The sequence below is a fragment of the Panthera tigris genome, chromosome C1 (assembly GCF_018350195.1).
Source record: "Panthera tigris isolate Pti1 chromosome C1, P.tigris_Pti1_mat1.1, whole genome shotgun sequence".
NCBI lineage: Eukaryota > Metazoa > Chordata > Mammalia > Carnivora > Felidae > Panthera > Panthera tigris.
In genome coordinates this window covers 49792962-49820168 of record NC_056667.1, presented here as the reverse complement: position 1 = coordinate 49820168, position 27207 = coordinate 49792962, and the positions used below count along the sequence as shown (strand labels likewise).

The window sequence follows — 27207 nt, the reverse complement described above, 5'->3', positions numbered from 1 at the left end:
TTAGCTAAACAGCCTTCTCCTTTAAATATTTTCCATGTCATAGTGAAACTCTTTACAATACAATAAAGGTACAGTTTTAATTACACGCTTCCTGACTTTTGTTTAGTTGTAGTTTTAAAACATTTGCTGGCACTGTTTTTTCCTTCGGCTGGGCAGTCATAGCTGGTTGTAAGTATCTGGCTAATGAATTTAATAATTTCCTGAACTGGGACTTAAAGGGCCTTCGCTAAAAAGCTGCTTTTCCCCCTTACCTTCCAGATCCTTCAAATCCCACCGGCAGTATTTCTCACTGGGCTGGACACCAGCACTTGAGCTTAACCTTGACCAGTGTTCACAAGCCCTCTTACTTGTCTTTCAGTGCACTTCAGAGGTAGTGTTCTTAGGTCCATGATGCCTCCATTGGAAAATCAATTCTGGCAATTCCTATTGTACAGTGACAATGTAATGTCTTCTCAAATGGCATACTCCACTAATAAATAAACACCTTGCATCTGTTGGCAGATTATTTCAGCACCTTGTTAGCAACAGGTACTTAATTGCTTCTCGTTTCCCTGAGATGATTCAATTGCACTAAACCAGGAGAGGCAAATTAGATTCAGCTCCTTTGAAAGGAGCACCGTTCTACAACTAAGTTAAAAGCTTTCCTAAGAGGCAAAGAAGTTTGCAGACCACTTAGGTACTGGGCGGCGGGGAGGGGGCTATGCCAAGGGATAGGTCCCACAGTTACGGTGGTGATAAAGGGGGTATGTCTTCTTGTGGGTCCTTTACTTGAACAAAGAGAAACTGTAACCTTACAGCAGATAATCATTTTGAGCTCAGTATTCCTCTTAATGCTCATCAAGTAGAAGCTCTGCATGAAGACAAAGCAAATATATATTGAGCATTTATTCACTACGCAATGCATCTCCCTAAATGCTACCAAATACATGCTCTTGAATATTCTATTATTATTACACATGGGGGATGGAAAGGACTCCCTGTTATTCCCAAACTTTCTGTGTGCCTTCAATCAAATCCATGCAATCACTCATTTATTCAACAAATATTTGTTGAGTGTCTTCCTTACGCCAGGCATGAGGCTGAGGGACACAGATAGGAAGAATAAAGCCATAGTTCCTGCTCTAATGGGCCCTGCCATCTAGTGATAAGTGTTGCCTTTATATTTTACCTCTCCTTCCTTCCTCCTCTATTATTGTCTATGGATCTACACTCCTCCAACCTTTCCTGGTGACCTCAGCTTCCTGGAAGGTGATCTGAATTCTCATAATTCTCTGCAGTATGTTTTTCTTGGCCACACTGGGAGATATTGTTAACTGCAGACCCTCAGATATTTCATCACTGAGAGCAGGATCCCTGCTTGAATCATGAGGATCATGGACTTAGAGAGGTTTATAGAGCATATATGCTTCTGCCTACCTCTCCAAACCGAAACTGGCATGACTCTTTGAAAGCCGCATGATAAATCTTTGGTTTATATGGCTATTGTTTTAGCACATCTTATGTATATTTTTGGTACTAGGGCAATTTTTTAAATGTTTATTTATTTTGAGAGGGAGAGAGAGAGCAAGAGAGTGCACAAGTAGGGGAGAAGCAGAGGGAGAGGGGGACAGAGGATACCAAGAGGCTCTGTGCCGACAGCAGAGAGCCCGATGTGGGGCTCGAACCCACAAACCGTAAGGTCATGATCTGAGCCGAAGTCAGACATTTAACCAACTGAGACACTCAGGCACCCCAGGACAATTTTACTTCTAAACTGCCTTCATTGTATATGTTTTTTGACTCCTAAAGAAGTGGGCAGTTTAGTCTCATGCTCACATCGTGTATGTCTTTAATTCCTCAGTACTTAGTTGTATAAAAGCATGACTTGTTTGCTGTTGCTTTGTCTGGTGTGTTTGCAATTAGAAGGTACCCTGCTGGACAACAGGGGCTAAGTCTTATGCCTGTTTGGACTCTCGCAGTGCCAAATGCCACAGAGGTCTCTGTCAGGATGCCCTTGTCCCCGACAACACCTGTGCTTCCCTTGTCACAGTAATACAACTGCTTGCTTTCTTGTCCCGTCATCCACCGAGAGGTCAGCACTCTCCAGCCAGAGTCCAAGCTGCTCGTGTTCACTCTATTCAGCAACTGGTAGAGCCCCTTGTACACACTGTTAAGTGCTTGATAAATATTTGTGGAAAAAAATTAATGGGTCCCCAGACAGTAATGGGAGTCTGCAAGTCGATTTTAATACTGAAAAAGTCACACTGTAGAGCTAGTCAGGGAATACGATGGAGTGAAACAGGGCCAGACGCTTGAGAGGGCTACTTGTAAATGTTTCTCCAGATGAGGACAATGTCTGAAGTATCTCTTTTGCGTCTATGCTGCAAGATGGCACAGTTGAAGAGGATTTCGTGCAGTCCTCACGTTTTCATAGGAATTAGCACACCTTCAGGCATGAGCTGAAGAGGTATGCCTGAGTGACTCAGCTTACCTCAAGTGCTCAAGTTGAGATACCCTAAGACACCTCTAATGAAATCAGATATGGTCTCTAGATTTTGAACTTCTTCAACTTGACCACTCCTTTTTTTTTTAAACAGTAAATGTATGCTTGGCAAAAAAAAAAAAAAAAAAAAAAAAATCTAATAAAGTTGCTTGTTACTGTTAAAACAACAACAAAAAAAGTCACACTGACCTCAAAAATTGTTTTTTGAAGTGATTTGCATCTAACAGAAATTCTACATTACCAGTAGCAAGGATTTGTGGGCTAATAAAAAAAGGTCACATGATATGTTTATGGCTGTTATTAAAAACCTCAGTGTGATAACATGGGTTATGTCATGCTTATCAAAAGATCTAAATGGCTATGTTATGTCTTACTAATAAAAAATGTGAAAACAAATTAATTGTTTAAATAAATGCAGTTTATTTCTCCCAGTGGGTAGAAAAAGGTAGCACCTACAGATATAGTGGTAAAGGCACTGAGTTGGAGACTTGATTTCTATTCTTGGCTGAGATCTCTCTCATCTGCAAGAGTAATGTGGAATAGTTACTAACTGCTAACCAGCAGAGTTCTCCGCTACTTAGCTACTTATAAAGCCCCCTTTTATACAGAGTGGCAACATGTTCAGCTTAAAAATATATATATATATTTCCCAGCCTCCCTTGCAGCTAGAGGTGATCTTGTGGAATACATAGTTCTGGCCATGCAGCCTAACATTCTACAAAAGGTAGCAGAATGAGCTGGCTTTTCTTTCTGCTTGGAATGCTAGTGTAAAGCAGGAGTGCAGTGGCCACATTGTGACCATGAGGTCACAGCATGAGGATGGACACAACTGACTACAGCAAGGCTAAAAGAAGAAATCTCAATCCTTGGACTCGAACGGTCCTGAGCCACATACTTGTTTTTATATGAGAAAAAATATGACCTGTTTGGTGAGATTTTCTGTTACTTGCAGTCAAACGCATTCTTAGCTGATACAGGAAATGAATTAGACCAGATTTCCAGGGCACTCTTCTGAAAGTCTGTGGTTCTAGGGGAAGCTCCATAAGTGCTTACTCGCTAATTACTTTCAACCTCTGCCTTGAGATGTGGACAGTGCCTGCCCCTCCCCATTTCTAAATTCCCTAGAGCACAGAGCTGTTTTACTTAGTGTAAAGCATTCAATTAAATGAAATACTTAAATTAAGTATCGTTCATTAGCTTGTTTTTGAAAATAGCAAAGATTTTAGGCAGACACCTAAAGACAAACTTTCAAGGAACTCTAAAATATTACTGCTCCAAATTTAAAGGGCAAATTTACAACTGTTTAAAAAGCAAAGGGAAGACTTGTTTAAAAAACAAAAGTTTTTTTTCGATTATCATAAATCAAACTGTCGTGATTAAATACTTTGTTATGGCTGAAATTTTGAGTGCTGGCAAAAGAAAGTTTTTGAAAGCCCAATCATTCAGCTTAAAGTACACAATAATTGTAATAATATACAATGACATGTAGATGCTTTTATGGAAACTTAATGTCTTCTCCACTCCCCAGGGTGTTCCAAAATGCTTTAACCCCTTTACCTAATTTTAACTACATAGGTGGCCAAGTATTCTTCCCATGATACAGATGGCCAAACTGAGACCACAAGGTTAAATGATTTATCAAAGCCACAAAGAAAGCCAATTCATTAGAGAGGGGATTTGTTTAAAAAAACAAACAAACACACACACACATATTTCTACCTTCATGATGTACATAGGGAAGTGATTAGACTAGCATAAAATACAAAAAACCATAGTTTCCATGTCAAAGTTTTACTCATATAATCTTATAAAGGTTTTCTTCCCCATCGTGGACATTCCTTATATACATATTTTTAATTTTTTTAAACATTTATTATTGATAGACACAGAGCATGAGCAGGGGAGGGACTGAGAGATGGGGAGACACAGAATCTGAGGCAGGCTCCAGGCTCTGAGCTGTTAGCACAGAGCCCGACGTGGGGCTCGAACTAACAAACCTCGAGATCATGACTTCAGATGAAGTCGGATGCTTAACCGACGGAGCCACCCAGGCGCCCCCGTGGACATTCCTTATAAAGAAGCCCTGCATAAACTATTAGCCATTTATCACCCTTAGTTCTTGTGAAGCAATGGGATCTTGTCAGTGTGGGGGAGGGGATGATGTCTTTTGTGTACATTTATGTGCAATCTGATACTTTTTATTTATTCAACCAGTATTTGAGCATAATATCCATTGCATGAGACACAATGAAGGCAATAAAAAGTGTAAGTTATAGATCCTCCCTTTCAAAGGTTTCATTCTACGAGAACGACAAGGCATGTACATTAATAACAAAGCAAGGCACCAGTGGAGGAAATCTGTAGACATGAAAGGCTATGGGACTTCACAGAGCGTGGGGGGGATGGCAGCCTGTGTGGAGCTAAGGGTTTGCATGTAAAAATTGTACTTGCACCGGTCTTGGGATGGGCAAAATGTTGATAGGTGAAAGCAAGAGGGACGACATGAAAATTTTCAAAGCCTGGGTGAAAATGGGTGATTGAACTGTTTGTATGACTTGAGTACACGCTCTATTTCCAGGTACTGGGCAAACAACTGCAAACACATGATTTCATTTGCTCCCGAGACAACATGATTCTCTTGAGGCAGAGATTACGATCTCCAATTTATAGAGGAGGAACCTATGACTCAGAGAAGTAAAGCACTGTACCAGGTTGACACGGTTGGTAAAAGTGGTGGAGACAGGATTCAGACACTGGTCCGTTTGACCCCCACGCCTTTATGCTTACCCACTATACAATGCTGCCTCCCTCAAGGCCCTATTTTTCTGCACTTGTTTTGAACTTTCAAAGAGAGGTTTCCTTGGTAACAACTGGCCACCAAATTTCCAAATGTGGCTTATATCTGTAGTCAAAAATAGGGCCACTGTTTTTTAAGCACAGTGACCTTGCTTTGCTGTTGCTCTGTTAAAATATCACCTCTGGCCTGAGCACTGAGATATGTCATACAGTTATTGTTTATGAACTGGGGTTTGTCTAGTCAAGGTATTTTAAGAAAGTTTTAAAGAAGGCAGCAGAATCCTTGCAATCTGAGTCCTACCCAGAGGTGAATACACCACGTGATTCTGAGCAAGGGTGCAGTAAACAACCCCACCCCCTTCCCCCATCCCTGTGCTCTAGGACCCTTTCTCTTCTTCCAGGCCCTTTGAAGTTCTACTGTCTGTCTGGATTCTCTATAATGATTTACTGATTTGGGTTATGGCAACTCTTTACAATAAAAGGAACATGTGAGGTTGAAGTCTCCTTTATGTACACGTCACATTTATTCCACGCTGGCTCGTTCGGTCAGACTCTCTCTTTCAGTTTGGCCTCATCTTCCTAAAATATCAACTTTTAATCCTGTGATCTCATTCCAAGCATTAGCTTTCCAACTGGTTCAGAGAAGAATAAAGGACAATATGGCACCTGCAGCAAATATTTCTCAGACAGCCAGACGCTCAATGCCAACCCTAAAAAATATCTTAGCCCCCAAATGTCTCATGTTAGCCCATCTCCACTCAGATTCTTGCCACAACAACACCACTGAAGAGTTTCATCTACGTTATTCCAATTCCCTTTACCAGACCACTAAGGGGGGGGGCAGGGTGCAATAAGAATGGGTACCTGAGTAGATTTTCCAGAAAGGAGAACCGAGGATACTGGGAACCATCTTGAATTCTGGTGAAAACAAAGAATCTTTGGTATTTCATAATTCTTAAACTAGGTGTCTCTTTTCCTCATAAACACTGTTCACGCTATGAATATAAGATCAAAGCTCATTGTTCTGAAGGCTAGGGAGGTCCACTCTGGTTCAACCCAGCATGGGCTGTTTCAGCAAATATGTTTAAGTATGTAGCATGAAGAAGCTCCCAATCTTGGCACTCACAGGTAAACAGTAGAATTGTTTTAATAATTGTAGAACTACAGCTTTAAGGCAAGACACATAGAAGGCACTCAATATTTACTGAATAAATGATAATATATGCACATCGCTTTATGCCCTCAAAGAGTCTCTACAAATACTGTCTTATCGTGTTTCTACATAAGCATAGGCGGCTGGGAGGAAAAGTTCTTTCAACAATAGTACTGGCCCATTTTACTGGTGAGGACATTAAAAAATCCACAAGATAAGTGGAAAGGCAAAGAGGCACCTTACCCAGCTATCCTGATTGCTGCCATATTATTCTTCCCGATCCTTATTACTTTGCTACACCATGAATCTTTCCTCTGCTTGGAATGCCTTCCATTCACATAAGCAACTTTTTAAGATTTGTCTTCAATGCTATCTATATTTTGAAATCTCTTTATTAGGTAAAAAGCGGTAATAGCACGTTCCACATTATCTTCTGAATGCTTATTTCCTTGTATCTCTCTCTGCCCTAGACTGTATGCTTTATGAGGACAGGAACCACTGAACTCCCATGACAGGCACTCAGGGAACTGTTGTTGAATGAATGAATGAAACTCCATAGTCCTCTCCTCTGAGTTCCTGCAGAAATTTCTACTTTTAACATTCATTTAGCATTTAGAATGACCATAAAAAAGATAAGAAACATCACATGCCTTATCTCCATGAGACCAAAAATCTTCTGACTAAAAGGACTTCATATCTTTTATTTTCCACCACAGTTGAGATGCTTAATGACTATGAGGATAATATCATAATACTACCCCCATTTTAACAGACTCATTTTGGGACTGTATAATCCAACTCAGATGCAAGGTTTTCAAGTCAGAAAAAAATACGTATGTTGCCTTTCTAATTATAACACACACACACACACACACACACACATACACACACACACGCATGCACACCACACAATTGAAAATAATAAGAAATCTTGACAAAATTCTATCAAGATCACATGTTTAAAGATGGAGCATGTACGTTTTCATAATTGTAAATATAGTAATTGCTTCACAAAATAGTCCAAATACTTGTTTTCTTCAATGTGATTTCTGCACGTGTGCGCTGGCCGGCCCTCTCAACTTCCATACTTCCCTGAGATGCACCCAGAGTATTCATAAAGGGATTCAGATTTGTGGGTCTCACTTTGAGATTAATGCAAGAAATATCAGTTTCCCCAGGTGTATGTTAAGGTAGACAAGAGACCGTAACTTTCTAGGCTGTTTTATAACACCAGCTGGTAGATCACAGACCTACCTAAATGATGATCTGATGGAAGAAAGTAAACGTGGTTACAGTTATTCATACTCCTACTGTGGGGAGTTTCATAAACAAACTAATAAATATTTTCATCTTGCAATAAGATCGAGTTAAGTGATTTGCTGACATTCTCTTGAGGTTTAAAGCTTGTCTTTAATGCAAAATACAAATCATATTTCTTGTGGACACATTTTAATAATAAACTTAAAAGCACACGGGACAAAAATAATGAAAACATTGCAATGAAAACCAGACAAACTATCTACCACTTCAAAAGGAGTGAGTGAAGACTGCTCGTCAACACCGTGATGCAAACAATCTCAATGCAAAATGCCACATATTGAAATCAGGTTTCAAGGAAAGGGAATCAGCAGGGATGAGAGAATGAAAAACAGCTTATTACATGCAAACAGGTAACTAACTACAGGAACATACACTCACCTAACCCCCCCCCTACACACACACCCCCCACACACCCACACACACACCCACACACACACCCACACACACACTTCTTTTGTACAACCTGTAGGACAGATTTGATTTTGGTTCAGTTCCAATTACCTCCCACCTCTCTGCAATATCCCTTCGGTAATGAGAGGTTTTGGTTCCTTTTTGGCCTTAGGTAGGGATCAAGGCTTTGGTGCCAAAGCTGTTCCCAAGGATGAGAAATTGGAACACTCACTGCCCTTAGGAGCATTCTGGGAGAGGCCTCCTTGTCTCTCACTTTGCTACCCTTGCTCTCGAGGCCATGATCTAAGCGCGACCAAGGGAGCCCGTGGAGCAGCTCACCTCTGGGTCCTGTAATGACAGGTCGGTGATGCTGTGTGAATGCCGTTCCCAGGGAGGAGGTCTGCGAAGGGGAGGGGCTGCTGAAACCAGACTTCTCCGACTTCTTCAGTGTGGTTGGAGATGGCATTCCTGGCAAGAAGGATGGAGTGATAAGCACACTTTAATTCATGGCACGACAGCTTGTACAACCTAAAAGATAAAACTGAAAGAATTAAAAAAAGAAATCCACCTGTGAGCGCAAAATTTGTTCTGAATTGCTTTGAATTTGTCATGGGAACAAAACAGGTGACAAAATGGTTCCCTGATAAATCCGACTATAACTGATTTCAATTTATTTTACTAAATCGCAGTCCATTTTGGCAATATTGATCTTTCTAATTACAGAGGGCCACTTTCCAGTGTTGCTTAAGAGTTTTTATATGCCTGTGGCTCCTGGGACCCTTGAGGAAGAAGGCTCTCGAAGGCACATGAAGACCTCATCTGCAGTCACTTCATCTTGCCAGGTACCTTCCTTAAGCACCAAGGCCCTTTCTCCACATTTTAAATAATTCAGCTATTTTAACATTAAAAAAAAAAAACCCTCAACAATGGCAACTCAGTTAGTTGTTCATGTGATGAATCATTTATAGTAGAAAAAAGAAAGAAAAGATATAAGTAAAAACTCCTTAAATGCCTCCTAACAATTGAAACTGGTTAAATAAATATGATAGAACCCAAGGAAATAATACTGTAAAAGAATGACATGGAAAGATAATTAATGACATGGAATAAAGACATGGAAAGCAATAATAAAATAGGATGTTGTGCTATGATGCCATTTAAAAATATATTTCTACGTACAGAGAAAGAGCTGGAAGGAAATACACATAAACTCTAACAGTAGTTCTCTCTGTGTGTTGTATCTGGGTGATTTTCATTGCCTCTTTTTGCTTACTTGTTTTTTCTATGATGAACGTATATTACACTTTTATGTTAAGAAAATACAATAAAAACTTGTTTTTAAAAATAGTAGTTTTACTATAGTTTCTGAGGTTTTCATAACATTTCCAGCATAGAAAATGCTTCGGGAAGAAAATAATGGGAAAATAGTCTCTTGTAATTACTGAGTTTGTAATGTTCTCGGCAACCATGCTGATATACACAACTGGAGGCATCTATCAGTTTGGTAGGGTGCCAATTAAAACAATGAAAACTTGGATATAAAAATAAAGGAAATGACTTCTCGTCTCCACATCACAGGACAAATTTGGGCTCTCTTAAATTTGCAGCTCAAAACTGGTCTGTACTCGTGTCAAAAGAATCAGATCTCCTTTACTTACACATGTATGTCTATATGTGTTGTATTCTATGACCAGAGAATTACTGGGTGAGCTAGAAAAATAGGATATAAAAGTAATAATGATATTAGCATGTACCTGTTATTGAGTAGTTACTGACTACAATGCACTGTGCCAAGCACTTTGTAGGTATAGATCTGTTCCAAAACTTAGTTCGGCCTGTATATAAATGTGTCCTTGTTATTTCCGATCACAGATTTCCTTAATAAGGTTCTACCACACAAGCTCCGAGTGTGACTACAGATTCTATAAGGATAGAGACCATGTCTGTTTTGCCCCTTCCATTTTCAGGATATTCAGCAGAGGGTCTAGGACACAGCAAGTGGCCTGAAAAGATATTTACACTACTTGTAACGGTTGCAGCTTTATCTGTGGCTTTACTCATTGATGTGTGGGGGCCTAGTAAAACTAGGGAGTGTGACCCCAAGAAAGAAAGAAATTGCAAGTTGGTGAGCATATTTGTGTGGTGCAATGTAAAGAATATGAAGTGGTGTGTGATTTCACACCAACTTGTGTGTGAAACAAGTTCACCAAACTAGAACTTCACACCACCAATCTAGATCCCATCCATTCCAGATCAGTATCTATGTGATTTGAATGAAAAAGTGAGTCACGAAGCAACTTTAGCTATGTTTCTTTGCTCTTTGAATCAGTAACCAAAATCACACCATGCCAGTATCTTAACATCATTACGATGGGTTGAGGTTTTGGATCAACATTCATGCCAAGTAACCTAGCCTAAGGTATAATCACATAATTACATTAGAAAGGAGATTTCAAATTAAAAAATTAAAGGGAAGAAATACAGAGTTACCCAAATGTCAACAAACTTCTCAATTCATTTAAGCCTCTCCTGTGCAAAACACATTTTTAGGCTGTCAACCAGTCCACTGATTCAAAATCAGTCAAATGCCTGAAATATGTGCCACGAAACAGAAAGAGAACAGAAAATGAAAATGTCAAAACTTTTAAGACGGCAGGATTTTTTCCAGACAATGGAATCACTGATGAAATGCAGTATCTGAACTAACCTCACATAAGAAAGCAAATGGTTGGACTCAAGGAAAAGTTATCATTTCTTTGAAAAGTTCACGTGTCCCATCCCATGCCATTCTAAATACTGCAGAAATATTGACTTAAATCCACCATGTGCATTTAGTCTTTTAAAAAGGGGAATGAAATAGGTAAAATTTAGAGAATAACAAGCATAAAGAATGACTAAGTTGGTAAATGGACTCAAAAACAGCAAAATTGGAATCTTTTTTGAAAGAGTTAAAGAGAAAAGAAATACTGTCTGCACGCAAGAAGAAGCCAAACTATGTATAATCTTCTAAATTTATCGCAGTCAAGTAATATGATCCCTAAGGCTGTCATGAATCTCAAAATTACTTTGTGTTTTCAATTTTTAAAGACTTGTATCGAGCACATTTCCTTATTATATACTTTAATATTTTCTCCATATGCATAATGTATGTTTTGGTTAATTTGCTTCGTATACTTAATTGGCAGGATAAAATTTCAAAATGGTAGTAAACTACTTTATGTTAAAAGTGAGAGAACATTAATCCTGACTTATATTTTCAAAATCAAGTTTAGTTTCTGCCCCATAGATTAAAAATAAGCTTCTTGTTAGAATTTCTTTTACCAATTAGCTATGCACAATTGTTATGCAATTACTGTAAGGATTAATGACTGACTGGCTTTTTCTTAATAAATCAAAACTATAATTTCAATGTATTTTTTAGAAGTATCAGATTTTTTTCAGAATGCAAGCTGGTGCAGCCACTCTGGAAAAAAGTATGGAGGTTCCTCAAAAAATTAAAATTAGAACTACCCTATGACTTAGCAACTGCACTACTAGGCATTTATCCAAGGGATACAGGTGTGCTGTTTTGAAGGGACACATGCACCCCCATTTTTATAGCAGCACTATCAACAATAGCCAAAGTATGGAAAGAGCCCAAATGTCCATCGATGGATGAATGGATAAAGAAGATGTGGGGTGTATATATATATGTGTGTATATATATGTATATACATATACATACATATATATATACATATACATATATATACACACATATATATATAATGGAGTAATATATATATAATATTATATATTATTTATATATATATATAATATATATAATGGAGTATTACACAGCAATCAAAAAGAATGAAATCTTGCCATTTGCAACTACATGGATGGAACTGGAGGGTATGATGCTAAGTGAAATTAGTCAGAGAAAGACAAATATCGTATAACTTTACTCATATGAGGACTTTAAGAGACAAAACAGATGAACATAAGGGAAGGGAAACAAACATAATACAAAAACAGGGAGGGGGATAAAACAGAAGAGACTCATAAATATGGAGAACAAACTGAGGGTTACTGGAGGGGGGGTGGGAGGGGGGATGGGCTAAATGGGTAAGGGGCACTAAGGAATCTAATCCTGAAATCATTGTTGCACTATATGCTAACTAATTTGGATGGAAATTTAAAAAAAATAATAAAATTTTAAAAAATAATAAAAAAAATCTAAAAAAAAGAAGTATCAGATTTTTTTGTTTCATATTAAATATAATTTATTGTCAAATTGGTTTCCATACAACACCCAGTGCTCATCCCAACAAGTGCCCTCCTCAATGTCCATCATTCACTTTCCCCTCTCCCTCACCCCCCAATCAACCCTCAGTTTGTTCTCAGTATTTAAGAGTCTCTTATGGTTTGCCTCCCTCACTCTCAGATTTTTTAAAAAGGATTATAAAATAATACTGCCCTTTTCCTGGAACAAACAAAATATTATTTCAAAGTTCTTTTCAATATGTAAAATAAAGAAGTTTACAGAACAAGAAGCAGAAATTGAGCAGAATGGTGTGTTTAAATGGAACATTTTCTCCTATTGATTGCCATAAAAACCCCAATGGTGGTAAAGAAAATAGAAGATGGATTTCAAGAAGCATTTTGGCTTGTCATTGGTTCACTATTCATCAGACTTTCCAGATTTCTCTCACTTTGCCATTTTCCTAAGCTACCTGAGTCATTTCAGTGTCCAGAGGACACAGGCAAACATGAAATTCTAGTCATTCAGTGACTCTGATCCTTGAAGGCAGTGAGAAGCCCAACAGGAAAACTTTGAAAGTACAGGCCAAAAACAGTACCTGCAAAGATTCCGTTACAGTCGTCATTAATATTTGTGGTGGTCAGAATTCTAAGATGGCCCCATGGCTCTTGGCCCCTGGGGTACATACTAATGTAATCTCCAGTTGAATGTGGGCAGTACCTGTGAATGTGATGGATGCTATTCTTGTGATCAGGTTGTTGTATTGCAAAGGTGAAGGGACTTTTGCAGATGTAATTACGGTTCCTAATCAGGTGACTCTGAATTAAGTAAAGGATTATTATTCTGGGTGGGCCTGACCTAATCAGGTAAACCCTGTAACAGAGGGACTAGAATAGAGGTCAGAGAGGTTCTCCTGCTGGCTTTGAAGAAGTAAGCTGCCACCAGGGGAAAGAGCCTGTGAGGGGGCCACATGGCAAGGAACTGCAGGGACCTCTAGATGCTAAGCAAGGCCCCTGGCTGATAGCCAGCTCTAAGAAAGGTGGAACCTTAGTCGTAAAGCTATAAGGAACTAAATTCTCCCAATAATCACGAGAGTTTGCAAGAGAACTCAGAGCTCCAGAAAGGAATGTAGTCTGGATGAAATGTTGATTGCAGCCATGTGAGACCCTGAGATGAGGGACAACCTAAGCTGTGTCCAGACTCTTGACCCATGGAAGCTGTCAGGTAATAAATGTGTTTTTTTTTAAACTGTATTTGTGGTAATTTGTTATACAGCAATAGCAAACTAAGATGATATTCAAATATGAGACTACAGTCCATGCTAGAAATGTATGCATTAAAGATGCTGACTATGCACTAATTACTCTAGAATTCCAGAAGCTTCCATGATTTTTAGCAAATACATCCTAGGTAGTGTGGTTTTCCACTAGTCTACACTCACCCAGAGGAAACAGTTAAGACATCTCTGCATGTAGCAAAGAGACAAATAAGTGGTTATTTCCAAAGGCGTAAACACTTTGGAAAATTTCTATTTCCCTCTGATTCTTAAAAAAACATACTAATAACAAAATCAGATCAAATGACATGAAAATCAACTCAAAAATAATTCTTGGGGTCTCATAAAAAATCAAGGTTTTTTTTTTTTTTTTTGGTAAGTTTTTCTATAACTTGATGTTACAAAAAGTAAAAATAAGACACAGGGAAAAAAACACATAATTAATTTCAACTCCCTCTCTCTCCCAGATTGTGAGATTTACTAAACACTTTGACCAAGAACTTTATAGGGAAAATTATGAAGCAAGTCCTACAGGAATGAGAAGGAAGCATAATGCTGTTCTTTGCTTAAGGAAGCTTCTAAAAGGGGATTTTTAGTCATCAATGTAGGTACAATACTAATGGGAAGCAGGGGGAGAAGGGAGAGATCACACAATAGACTAGAACTATTCCAGAAACAATGGAACAACATTCTGGATTTGTTGGAGGACTTATCAAAAATCCATTGTCCTGTGAAAATTCTCCCTGGTAATGCTGCTCAGGACAGCAGGACCTTATCTCATCTGTTGTAGGAGTTGGGGGTGCTGTAATTCAAGTTGTCAGCGAAGATTTAACTGGCATGTATTTCTTTCTTCAAACTATCAAAGTCAAGAACAGAAAATTTTCAGTAATGTTCATTTATAGTCGCAATCTGTTTGGGAAGAATGCTGGAAACAAGTAGACTCTGCACTTTTGTTTTAAAATCCAATATTTAAGCAGGTTAGAGAGGACTACAAAATGTTGCAAGTTTGGCTGTTCACGTTTGACTTTCTATATTCTCCAGATCATTGCCTTCATCCAATTCCCAATGACCTATCTTTACTACTGCTTTAGCAGAGCAATTACTATACCAGACCTAAAGACTACTGGAAGCCTCTTCCATCTAGTGGCCTCAAGAGGGCTGGGAGGCAGCTAAGGAGATGGTCATCAAACCTCTTATATTTATCATTTCCCCAAAACAGATAAATAGTAAAATCTACAAATTATGGAGTACCTACTATGTACCATGTATTTACAAACATCTCAAATGCTTGTATTGTCATGTATTAATGTATCATGTAATCATGTATTTCATGCTTCCCTTTTAGGTATTAATACACTGCCTACTTATAACTTAATAATGCAGAAACTAGATACCAAGAGATGTCAAGCAACTTGTTCAAGATCATACAGCTATTAAGTGGTATTTCAGAGTCAGGTCTCTCTTGTTCTGAAACTTGTATGTTTTGTAATACATCACACTACCCTCATATAGTTTCCCTTGTATATTATAAAAGCAGTGTCCTATTTAAGTCAATAAAGTATATTTATAGTTGAAGTTTCTAATTTGGTTATGCAAAGAAAAAACTCAAAGGAAGGTTGCATCAGCTGCAAAAGAACATGCAAAAAATAAAAAAGAATCTGAAATATACTAAGAATCATTGTATCTTCTATACCAAAGGTTTTTCTTGGCATTAGTAGGGATTAGTTAGGATTTTATTAAACATACTGCATTTATTACCAGTAATTCTTTAAAAAAATTTTTTTAATTAAAAAAATTTTAATGTTTATATATTTTTGAAAGAGAGAGACAGAATGTGAGTAGGGAGGGACAGAGAGAGAGAGGGAAGCACAGAATCCGAAACATGCTCTAGGCTCTGAGCTATCAGCACAGAGCCTGATCCAGGGCTCAAACTCATGAACTGGGAGATCATGACCTGAGCAAAAGTCAGAAGCTTAACCGAATGAGCCACACACATGCCTTTATTATCAGTAATTCTAAAACAGAATCTCCAAGAAATAAATATCACAGTCTTAGAAGAACATAATGATCCAAAGATGTTAAATTGTAAAAGAGTAAATACATACATTTAATATTTACAATAGGTCTCTTGCCTATTCAACAAGTTGCTTCCTTTATAAAGCCTCCTACAAACATAAGAAAGACCAAAATTCTTTTTTTGAGACTGATACCTTCCAAACCTTCTCTATGTTATAATGCAGTAAATACTACCTAAACCAGAGGTAGAGTCTAACACACACAATTGTCTAGAATTCAGTAAGTCTTGACAACAAGGGAGGCCCCTAAACTACTAAAGTCAGGATCAAAATAGGCAACTTAGCAGAGTCATTTAACTCCTAGGAAAGCAAAGTTTTATAGAAACCATTTCAAGGAGAAGGTTACGATGGAGTCAATCAAATGCTATTGAGAGATCACGTGTAATGAGAATAAATGAGCTCCAGGGGAGTAAGGCCCACGGAACACAGGTTAGAATGGTTTACAAAATCAGGAATGATGAAGCAGGGGAAATGGGCATAGTCAACTCTTTGTGAAATCAGTCTTTGGAGGGAAGCAGAAACTAGAGTATTAGCTCTAAGGAGATGCAGGGAAGCAAGGCAGAGCTTCTTGAAGATGGGAGGCAGTGAAGCATGCTTGCCTACCAGTAGGAACAGTCCAGGAGACAGACAGAAAGCAAAGACTCAGAAAGAGGACAGCTGAGGGAAGGAAGTCCTGAAGAAGGCGAGAAGCCACAGTCACTACTCCAAGCCGGGATTTGAACCCAGCAGGAGAGAGCTCTTTCTGCTTCCGGTGCCCTGCTCCACCAAGGCGCCTCCTCCTGAAATAAGTTCTGATCATTTATCTATCTTCCTAATTCAGACTAATCACGAGCTCGTTTAAAACAGAGCTCATTAAGGATACTTATATATTGTTCTACAGCCTAAATGGCATGCTAACTGCTACTGTGGCTGTTTTCTTCACCGCCGGCCATTCAGATTCCCCTGCACCTCCTGGTGGAAGTGTGGGCAATGGGTACCCTAGTCACGTCTGTCGGACTGAAGGCATCAGTGTCATTCCTCAGGCTCAGGATGAAAGTTGAATAGCACCCGTACCATATTTTACAAGTCATCTACCACCAGCAAATTTATGCTTGGCTTCACCTCTTCCAGCTGGAGAGAGCACAGCACTCCGTAAGCAGCTGCTGCACAGGCAAGAACAGGACCTTTCTAGGACCATCTCATCTGTACCTTGTGATGAGATGATCGTCAACTGTGATGCTAAATAAAGGCTGTAATTGCACAGATTAATCCCACAGTTAAAGGGCCATTCTGTTCCTCTGGGTAGAAACACATGCTGTGTGCTACGGGGAGTAGTTCAAGATCCTGCACTCGTCTTAGATTTGTGTCTTAATGATAAAATCCATTATGGTTCATTCCAATGTAATTTATTATGATTAACACACTCAACAATAAAAAAGGTAAAACATTCAGACTATTTTGACTTTTACCCTTTTTCAGTGAATAGAAACGCTTTAAAATAATTTTTATGATGGGGAGAATAAAATGGGAGTTAATACAGCTTCTGAGGTTCATCCTTCTTACTCTATACGCAACCATTTCAGATGAACAGAAAGGACCCCCCAAAGAATTACCACATCATAAAGAAGTTCAGGTAATTTAAAAGGCTTGCATACAAGTGATTTCTTCAATTTTTTAAAATGGGAGAATGGAGTAAAAATTATATGGATTATTCAGGAGAAAAGAAATGATGAGTTCTCTAATGTATTCCAAATGTTCATTTGTGAGTGAAAATTTACAACCCGAGAGAGTAAAGAATAGACACAAGGAAAATGTCATGTAAAGATCTGGTTCCTGGGCCAGCAATAAAGTTCCCTGATTTTTTAGGGGATTTCCTCTCCTGTCAGGATAAGTACAGACACCCCAGTGTCAGGACTGAAGTTTAAAAAATTGTACTTCATGCTCCTAATATTTACAAGTTGGAGATTCCCTATCCATTCTCTCTTGCCTCTATCCCATCCTCCATGTGTTTAGGGAAGGACTGATTTTGGCTCAACACAGCAATCACACATATTCACAGAGGACTGAGAATAAACAAGAAATTACTGAGAAAACCAAGTAATTTCCTTTGCATGAAAAATAAATATAGTATAGCATAGCATAATGTTTTATTCATCCTGCCTAGATACCCAGCTGAAAAGTAAAAAACTCAATCATACATATGTTTGGTTCATATCTGCCCTATCCAATATGGTAGCTACTAGCCACATGTGGCTACTTAAATTTAAATTAATTAAAGTGAAATGAATTTAAAAATTCAGTTGCTCAGCACAGCCACATTTCAAGTGCTCAAAAGCCATATTTGACTAGCTGTTACAGTACTGGACAGTGCAGATGTAGAACATTTGCATCACTGCAGAAAGTTCTATTAGATAGCCCTGGTTTATATGCCACCAAATAATTTTTCACTTTTTTGGTCCTATTGTTGTATAACAGGTAAATCTTACTTTTATATTTTTTCAGCATGTTTAGCCCTTTTGTAAGTTACAAAAGTAAAACATAGGTACTATACAAATACAGAATTACATATTGTGGTGGTGGGGGGGCGGGGACGAAGCATCAGTAGCCCTCTCCTCCCCATTGCCAACAGGCTGGGGATAAACCAGTGCTCAAGCTTGGTGAACATCTTTATAGGTAGTTTTCTCTATCTAGAATACCAGTTTCGGTGATGTGAAGTTAAGTGTTTATTAAAATATGCTCACTGATTTTGTCAGTCAGAACATGATCAAAAGCTTGGAGTTTAAGGGTCGTACTGGTAAAATTTAATTTTAGAGATGTCGTCTGTGATGTTCCACGTTTGGGATAAGCCTGCACCGGGGATCTATTCATCCCTGCGTTCCTTGGATGCGAGCAGAACACCCATCACTTTACTTAAGGTAAAATTTGAAACTGACTGGAACATTTCATAGAGGAAAAAAGAAATATAATTTTAGGCCTCTTCAAATTGCTTGAAGTGTGAAATCAAGTAATGAACACTAGAAAAGGTTCTGTCAGCTAGAATCTAAGCTTAGTGTAGTCAGCATTTTCCTGCTAAACCTTATTATGGCAAAGCATTTGATTTTTCATCTCTGTACTGTGTTCATCCCCGCAAATAAACTACTTTGACCTCCACCTGTTACTTAGTGAAATCTGCCCACCATCCTTCAATAACCCTATTCTTTGCCATCAAAGGCGTTTGAGTTGTTGAGAAACTGGGAAGACAGAGCTGTGTAAGGAGCTGAACTGATAGGACTTTATAACTATGCAGTAGTTCATAGTTCAAGCAGGACGCTACACAGCAAAAGGAAACTTTTTTTTCCTTTTTTTTAAAGGCAATGCCTGTGGATGCTGGAAGGGGGCAACACATTTCATCATTTTAACATGGAATTTTTCACAGAAAGAGATTCTCTTTTGAGCTCTTATTTAATGCAGAAAACTCCTGGCCCTTTCTTTATAAGGAAAACCTCTCTTTCCAAGAGTTATGCCTTCATTTTAGACAGATGAGCCACAAGGTCATTTCAAAGCTTAAAAACACTGCAAGTTATGCTCATTATGCAAAACAGAATGAACCACGAATCTCAAATGCAGCTTTGTGGATGCAAAAGGACCACGCTCTGATTAAACACCATTAAAACAAAAAAATTAAAATTAAAAAGGGAAATAACTATACACAACTACATAAATCATTTTCCAAAATGTCTGACAAAAGTCTTTTTTTTTTTTAACAATGACATCTCAGGAAAAAAAAATTTTCTGTGTAAAGTTGCACTTCTCCTGATTAATGCTACACTCAACACAAGAGACAGTGTCTGTCTAATTACACTGAATACTTATCTGAGAGGGATTAGCAGGATGTTTCTGCTCACTGTCATTCTTTGTGACAACGTAATGATAGATCCGTTTACTTAGGAGTGCAATTATTAAAAACCGTGCTGTTTTCTTAACTGTCTTCATATCTTGGAAATATTTTATTAAAAATTACTTAGCTGACACTAAGAGTAAATACTTGGCACAGTTTTTCATATCAATTAAGTCAAGGAGTTCGTTCCATTCAGTCACAGCCTTTGTAGAGAAACTTATTTAAGTTTGGTGATCACCATCATGCTTTTATATGGAAGTTAATGATTCACGCTTTTTTCTCCTTGTCTTATTTGTCCAAATCCTAAAGTTTGGTTTTCACTTAAACTAAAAACTGCTCGTGGCCGACATTCTCTCTGGAGTCATGATTTAGCGCTTCTCCTTCATATTCACGCCTTTTTTTTTTTTTTTTGGATCCCAACACAAGGATCCAATTTTATACAGACAACTCCCCACAGGCCAATCAGAAAGGGCTTCTAGCAATATACCATCTTTTGCAGCTTTTTCTACTCGTGTAATTAACTTTACCCAGCATCTATTAGGAAAAGGTCTTTACACAAGATAAAAACTGAAAAGCAAACCATGTTGGGCTCTACAAGTGGGCTGGCTATCGTCAAACCAAAGGACTATTTCCATATGTGTCTAAAGAGACAAAATGAGGGTCCTTTCTTTTTTTCCCTTCCACTTTCCAATCTCAAATGACAGTTGTCAGCAACTGTGTCCCTGCACGTAAAAAACAACAACCAAATTTGTGTACTGAATGTAAGTTGCTGAACTGCTCCCACAAGGCAGAGTTTATTTCTACGGCTTTGTCAATTTAAGACAACTGTCAACTAGTCCAAGTGGCAGATAATGACATTTAAAATAAACTATATCTCTGGAAAAGTCTCCAAATGTGTGGCCAGGACATAAATTTATGTAACCCAATATAATGATTATGTATTATAAAGATTTTTTTTTTTTTTTTACCTAAAGGCATGTTAAGGCTTCAATACTGATGGACAAACTCATAAAAATATCAAGCACATCAAAAGGAGAAAAATTACCAGTTAAGTCTTTTGAGGATAAGATTTCTTTTCTGAAAAGAAAAAAAAAATCACCCACTGAAAAAGAGAACGCTTAAAATTAGAAGCAGGTGTCACCACTATGAAGTGATAAATATCAAAGAATAACTGGCCCTGAAAAGCACTCTTATGCAACCCATACTACTTTTAATCCTTACATATGTATTTTGACATAAGAACACGAAGAGGTGCATATATCAGTCCCTAAAGAGTGTTAAAACACAGGAGACGTTGCACAGCCATTTTGATAAACCCTCTCTTCAGTTGGGTTCATGAAATGGCTGAAAGGCAGATGGCAAATCCCGACTGGCATTGAGTCGTAAGTAATCTTGGTATACTAGAATTCATTAATCTTGGAAGCTGATCACAGCGAAGTGATTTCTGGGTTGGGATACCCAACAAGGCGGAGTAATCTGGTATTACAGAGGACACTTCAGATTAGAAATGGATATTGGGTTGTCATTCCTTGACTTCCTAATGGTCTGAGTGCATTTCCAGCGATGCAAATGAAAATTTTAACTACATCTCATTATATACAATCGCTAAAGATAGCAATGTTTCTTCAAAATGAAGGGCAATGAGATGTTCGCACCACATTAAAACCCGGAAGAGCTGCAGTAGTATCTGAATGACTACCACACATTCACAGCTGTCTGTAAAGCCCGCTCTCCACAGTGGGCTGAAGGAACCGGATCACAACACAGAGTTCTCACTCTAAACAGACCAGAGAACCAAGAACCAGAGTAACCCAGTACTTTAAATCCAGAAGTTTCAGAGGGGCTTTCAATTGTTAATAAAGGGAGGTCAGTAATACTTTTCTCTGAAGACACAAGCCAATTAACTGTATTTCAAAAGATTCAGTGTTTCTATGGCAGTTTAATTGTTCATCAAGGTTAAATGATGCTATGAAATAAAGTGACTTTTTGATTCCTGAAGTCTCCTATTTGAGAGACACACTTTGTGATTCAGCGCTGGAGAGAACCCTCTCCATTTTAGGACTTGTTGTGTTGTTCAGGAATCCATCAGGGGACAGCCCCTGATTTACTATGTCAATGTGAGCATTTCTCGTAATCTTGTGGGATGTAATTCACCCATCATCTCTCATCTTGAAATGGGTGCCATATCTTTGATTAATTGATGAGTTTATGATGTATTTGAAATCCTTGTTTGGATTGAGTTGGATAAATAGGCATTATTGTAATCCTCTGCTGAGTAGGAAAGCAACTGGGATGTGGACAACCTCATCAGAAACTGCCATGTAGCACAGGCAGAAAAGCTATGGACTCTTGAGATCTGTGTGGTCAGGAGGGTTTCTTTCTTTCCTCTCTCCCCTAATCCCCACATAAAGCCCCTATTCTGGAGTATTAAAAAGTTACTTTATTAAAGACACTGATGCCAAAAAAAAGATAACTTTATTCCTAGATAGACTGATGGTGTTGTATTTGATTATTTAACATTTAAATAGAATACTCAGTATGAGGGAAAAGTATAAAAAACATATGAGAAATGGAAGTAAGTCTGAAAACAGACTTATTACTGACCTGTATCATGTTTTACAGATTAAAAATATATATGTCTTAGAACAATATCTGGCCCATAGTAAGCACTCAATAAACAGTGGCTATTACTTATAAAACACATATTTAAAATTCCAGCAGCATTCCAATGACAAAATACAGGTTAATTTACCTTTCATTGTTAATCAAATTGTGGTACTATTTGAGTCTATGAAATATCTACATTATGTTCAAAGAACAGACGAAGTAAGAACAACTAAAGAATTTTTTCTCTTTATATCAGAGGTTAAAACCACCTTCTGTTTGAGTTCTACAAATATCTAATAGTGTTTATTAGATAAATAAAATGTATTAGATACAGGAAAGCCAGCACAGTGAACTCTTAGGTAAGTCTGATCTGTTATTTATCTAGTTACCTATAAATACCTATCTCTTTTGTTTCTTCTCTTCCAACTATACTTTCTGATTATTCTTCCCTTTGGTGAATTGAATGTCAATTCAGAATAATTGTGTTTCCTCTAAGTAAACATTTGCTTAGATTCTGCCCAATTTCATTACCCATAAATCAGAACACTCTTTTTTCAGGAAGGGGAGATTTGAGTCCATGGGTGCAGAAAGATCTGTGTACTTCCTAAGAGGTTTCTAGCACGCTGGTTTTCTGCATGATTTTTAGAGATAAAGAAAGATAAGACTTGTATTATGAAGGGAAATAAATAGGCACTAGCATTTACTGATGCTCCTTTAATAATGGAATGGTTGACAGGGTGGAGGATTGTGGCCCAAACCAATGAATAAACTCCTACCCTGAATGAATCAGCCTACTCTTGCCTTGTATTGTAGCCACTGGATACTTGTTTAAGCAGTTACCCCTCCTTCCTTCACTGGCTGTAAGCAGTTTGAGGGCAAGGTCTATCTTGGGTTGTTTGTTTATTTTTCCCTGTATCACCTTGCATAGTGCTTTGCATAAAAAAGACACAGATATGTGCAATATGTTTTCAACTTAATTTCACGTACAGGCATGCCTCAGAGAGGGGGTACAGCTCAGTGGTAGAGCATGTGACTGCAGGCGTACCTTGGAGATAATGCAGGTTCGGTTCCAGACTACCACAATAAGGCAAAGATTGCAAAAAAGCAAATCAAATGAATTTTTTGGTTTCCCAGTGCATACAAAAGTTATATTTACACGATACGATAGTCTACTAAGTGGGTAGTGGCATTATGTCTAAAAAAACAATGTACATAACTTAATTTAAAAATATTTTATTACTGGGGCACCGGAGTGGCTAAGTCAGCGATTGACTCTCAGTTTCGGCTCAGGTCATGATCTCATGGTTCGTGGGTTTCAGTCCTGTGTCATGCTCCATGCTGACAGCCCAGAGCCTGCTTGGGATTCTATCTCTCCCTCTCTCTCTGCCTGTTCCCTGTTCATGCTCTCCCTCTCTCAAAATAAGTAATAAACTTTAAAATAAAAATACCTTATTTCTATGCTAACCATCATCGGAGCTTCCTACAACATAACCACTGATCACAGATCACCATATCAAATATAATAGTGATGAAAAAGCTTGCAATATTGCAAGAATTACCAAAATATGACACAGAGACATGAAGTGAGCAAATGCTACTGGAAAAATGATGCCAAGAGACTTGCTTGACACAGAATTGCAACAAACCTTCAATTTGTTAAAAACACAATATCTGAGAAGTACAATAAAGGGGAGCACAAACAACTGAGGAATGCTTGTATCTTAAACTCATACAGCACTTCAGAGTTTGTTTTTTTTTTAACTTTTTTTTTTAATGTTTATTTATTTTTGAGACAGAGAGAGACAGAGCATGAACGGGGGAGGGTCAGAGAGAGGGAGACACAGAATCTGAAACAGGCTCCAGGCTCTGAGCTGTCAGCACAGAGCCCAATACGGGACTCGAACTCACAGACCGTGAGATCATGACCTGAGCCGAAGTCGGACGCTTAACCGACCAAGCCACCCAGGCGCCCCAGCACTTCAGAGTTTTCAAAGTATTTACCGGAACAAAAAGATATATAGGATTTGTATAAAGCCTTATGGTTTATTACGTCTACTTTACATATGTTAAAAATACGTCTGGTGCCATGCACAGAACCTTGCACACAGCTGGTGCTTCATAAATGGCAGTCCCTACTTCTATTATCATCTCAGCTGATCATTTCAAACTTACAAATCATGCAGGCTAAGCTGTTCCCCTGCCCCCAGTTGTTTACATAGGAGGAAATGAAAATTCAGAGAAGTACTCGGCTAAAATTCCCAGGCGGGTTGGGTTCATGGCAGAATACAAGAATTGTAGAGTTTTGATTCTTAATTTGTACTCTTTCCTCTTTGCAACGCATTCTATTTCACTCTTATTTTCTCCCTCCTCAGCGAGCCTGTGAAGATTGTTGTGGCTGGAATAAAATTTGCTTTACGGTTCCTCCTTACTACATGCTAAATAAGGCCACATGATGAGCCAGCACTTTGCTAACAGAGGCCACTGGGGCTGTGCTGAAGATGGAGACAGGAACAGGGCAGGGCAGAAGATTTCACACACACACACACACACACACACACACACACACACACCCAAGGTATAAGCTACATCTCTTTCTTCCTTCTTTCTGGAATGTTTACACAGCCTCAATTTCAAACATGAAATTAAAAATTTGGAGATCTGGATAATTTATTTACTCAGACAAGCCCAGCTGAAATGCAGCATCTGTTTTCCTGGGAGCCTCTGTATTCACAAAATTGTGCATCTGGGTTCTCGGATACAAGTGAAGCTTCACTCCTTCGTACAACAAACCTACGCAGCACTCTGCCTCCAGAGCACTTCACCCTGCTCAAAGGGCAAGATCAGACATGCGTGGCCTCCATCTTATCGTTTATTTATTCAACGGATATTGACTGAATGGGTACCCTGTGCCACGTACTATACTGGGCTTCAGGAAAACAACAGTAATTTTTTTTTTTTTTTACTGTGTTTCCTCGTATATGATACATTTATATATATGTGGGAAGAGTATTTCTTTTCTTTTTATAGGTAACCTTTTGGACTCCCGATTACAATAGGTTATTTTGGGCCCTTTATTTGGCCTTAAAAAATAAAAACAGCCTTGAAAAAAAAAAAAAAAGTAAGGACATTTTGGAAGGGTGGTTAGAGTGCTACTGTGTAATATAGCTTTCCTGTCATAACCCCTTGTTTGGATGAAATTTCTCTGATAAAGGAGGGTCACTAAAGAACAGCCCCCTTGCTACTCTACCAGTGTTCCCTGGTGTACCCATCTCTAATGAGCAGGTGCCAATACTCAAGGGATAATGGAAGAGAATGTTGTTGCAGAATGATGCTTCCCCACTGCTCCATAAATGCAGAAGAAAAGCCAAGACATTGATCCTATGGCAGTGTTCTGTAACAGTGACTATTCTTATTACGGCAGGAGACTGTGGGAGATTTAATCACTGTCCCTAATATATGCTAGTGCAGCGGAGTGTCTGTGATCAATGTACTACTGTTACCAGCCTGCTGCCTTTTTATTGGCACTGATAATAGGCCTCCTCCTTATGTGTCTCAGCTACAAGTTTAAGTTGGTAAACTTCCCCCACTCTTACAATTGATGGATGACGGCTGGCAGTCAAATTAGGACCAGCAGAGTTGGGAATCCAAGTGAACCTAACGTGTGGTATTTAAAGTTACAACGAACGAACAGAAGTCTGAAAAATGCAACTGTGCTTGCAGTAGCGGTGACACTGAACTCTGGTTCTAAAGGTCCCAGGCTAGGGGTTGACCAGATGTTTACGAAGCCATTCTTCTACAAATGCCTTTAAAAAATGTATTTCTTTACTTAATAATTATGGTAAGAACAGACCACATATTACTGCAGTGCTTGATTTTGACCTTCAAAAATGAAGACTACTTAGTCTTTGGGAAGAAGTTTATCTCTGAAAGAAGTTTATCACTGAAAGATTTTATGAAAATAACTACAATTAAACTTACTACTTATCAAATTTGACTTACAAATGTTTCACTGAACTGTGTAGAACGTCCAACAACGTGGCTAATGCAATTGTGTCTGTTAGCAAGGTTTTGCAATCCCAATATAATTGAAGGCCATGCTATTTCTGAACATTTTCTACAGGAGAAAATTGAAGGAGCCTCTTACTCCTGTTTTCAGGCACAGTACTAGATTTCACTGAAAAGTCCCATAATTTCATGTTTTTTCGCAACAGAAATTGATCTTAACTTCTGCTGCAACTACACTGAAATGTATATGCTTGATGCAGGTGTGGTCCTAAGGACAGTAAGTGGTGGCCCTCAGGAATCTGTGAAGTGCACTGGACCCTTCAATGAGTCACTTTGGGTGACACAGAACCTGAGAAGGTTCATAGGACAACCACAAAGCTGCCTTGCAACTTAGGAAGAAAGAGGCAGAAAGAGCACTTACATTTATATATACTAATAGATGAAAGGCTGCGAAATACCAAGTCCCACGTTCAAGTATCTGAATGTTTCTCATCTGGGTTCCAAGTGAAACCTCGTTCCATGGCCGCCGTTTGAGGAAAGTGTCCTTAATTCTCCAGTCAGATTGAACAACAGCCTTCTTTTACTTCTACAGGATTTAACCCTGCCTGTTTTCAACTACCATCAGCTGAGTACAATCTCAATGATACTTCGCATGATTAGAGAACATTAACTTTAAAAAAGGACTTTGGCACTTGGAATGTTCAAGTTCAAATTCATTACCTCATTGACCGTGGTAACTGTGTGACAGAGACGGGGCAGAAACAACAGTTCTCATCTCACAGACAGTGACTGATAAGTGAGGACATTTGATGTGCCCATAAAAATAGGGACTTGTTGGAGTTGTCTTTGTATGTACTCCATAACTGCACCCGGCTGGCACTTAGTATTCAATGACTTGGTTTGACTTGAATTATACCAATCAGCCATTCTTCGTGCACTTAAAGTGGAGGAAGATGAAAGAGATGGAGAACGTTCTTTCATGCAGTGAGGTATCTAAACACTGC

At 38.5% G+C, this 27207-nt stretch overlaps 1 protein-coding gene across 13 annotated transcripts in view; it reads right to left on the bottom strand.

The window, feature by feature from the left end:
- Window positions 1–27207, bottom strand: part of NFIA (nuclear factor I A) — a 371559-nt gene that overhangs the window by 67751 nt on the left and 276601 nt on the right. For 11 of the 13 annotated variants that reach the window (XM_042997406.1, XM_042997401.1, XM_042997402.1 and 8 more), the window contains 2 exons: window positions 8481–8609; window positions 6143–6196 (listed from right to left, as the gene is read on the bottom strand). In XM_042997406.1, the coding sequence (XP_042853340.1) occupies window positions 6143–6196; window positions 8481–8609 (183 nt within the window). The remainder of the gene's footprint in view (window positions 1–6142; window positions 6197–8480; window positions 8610–27207) is intronic. The other 2 variants (XM_042997413.1, XM_042997411.1) reach the window with 1 other exon arrangement.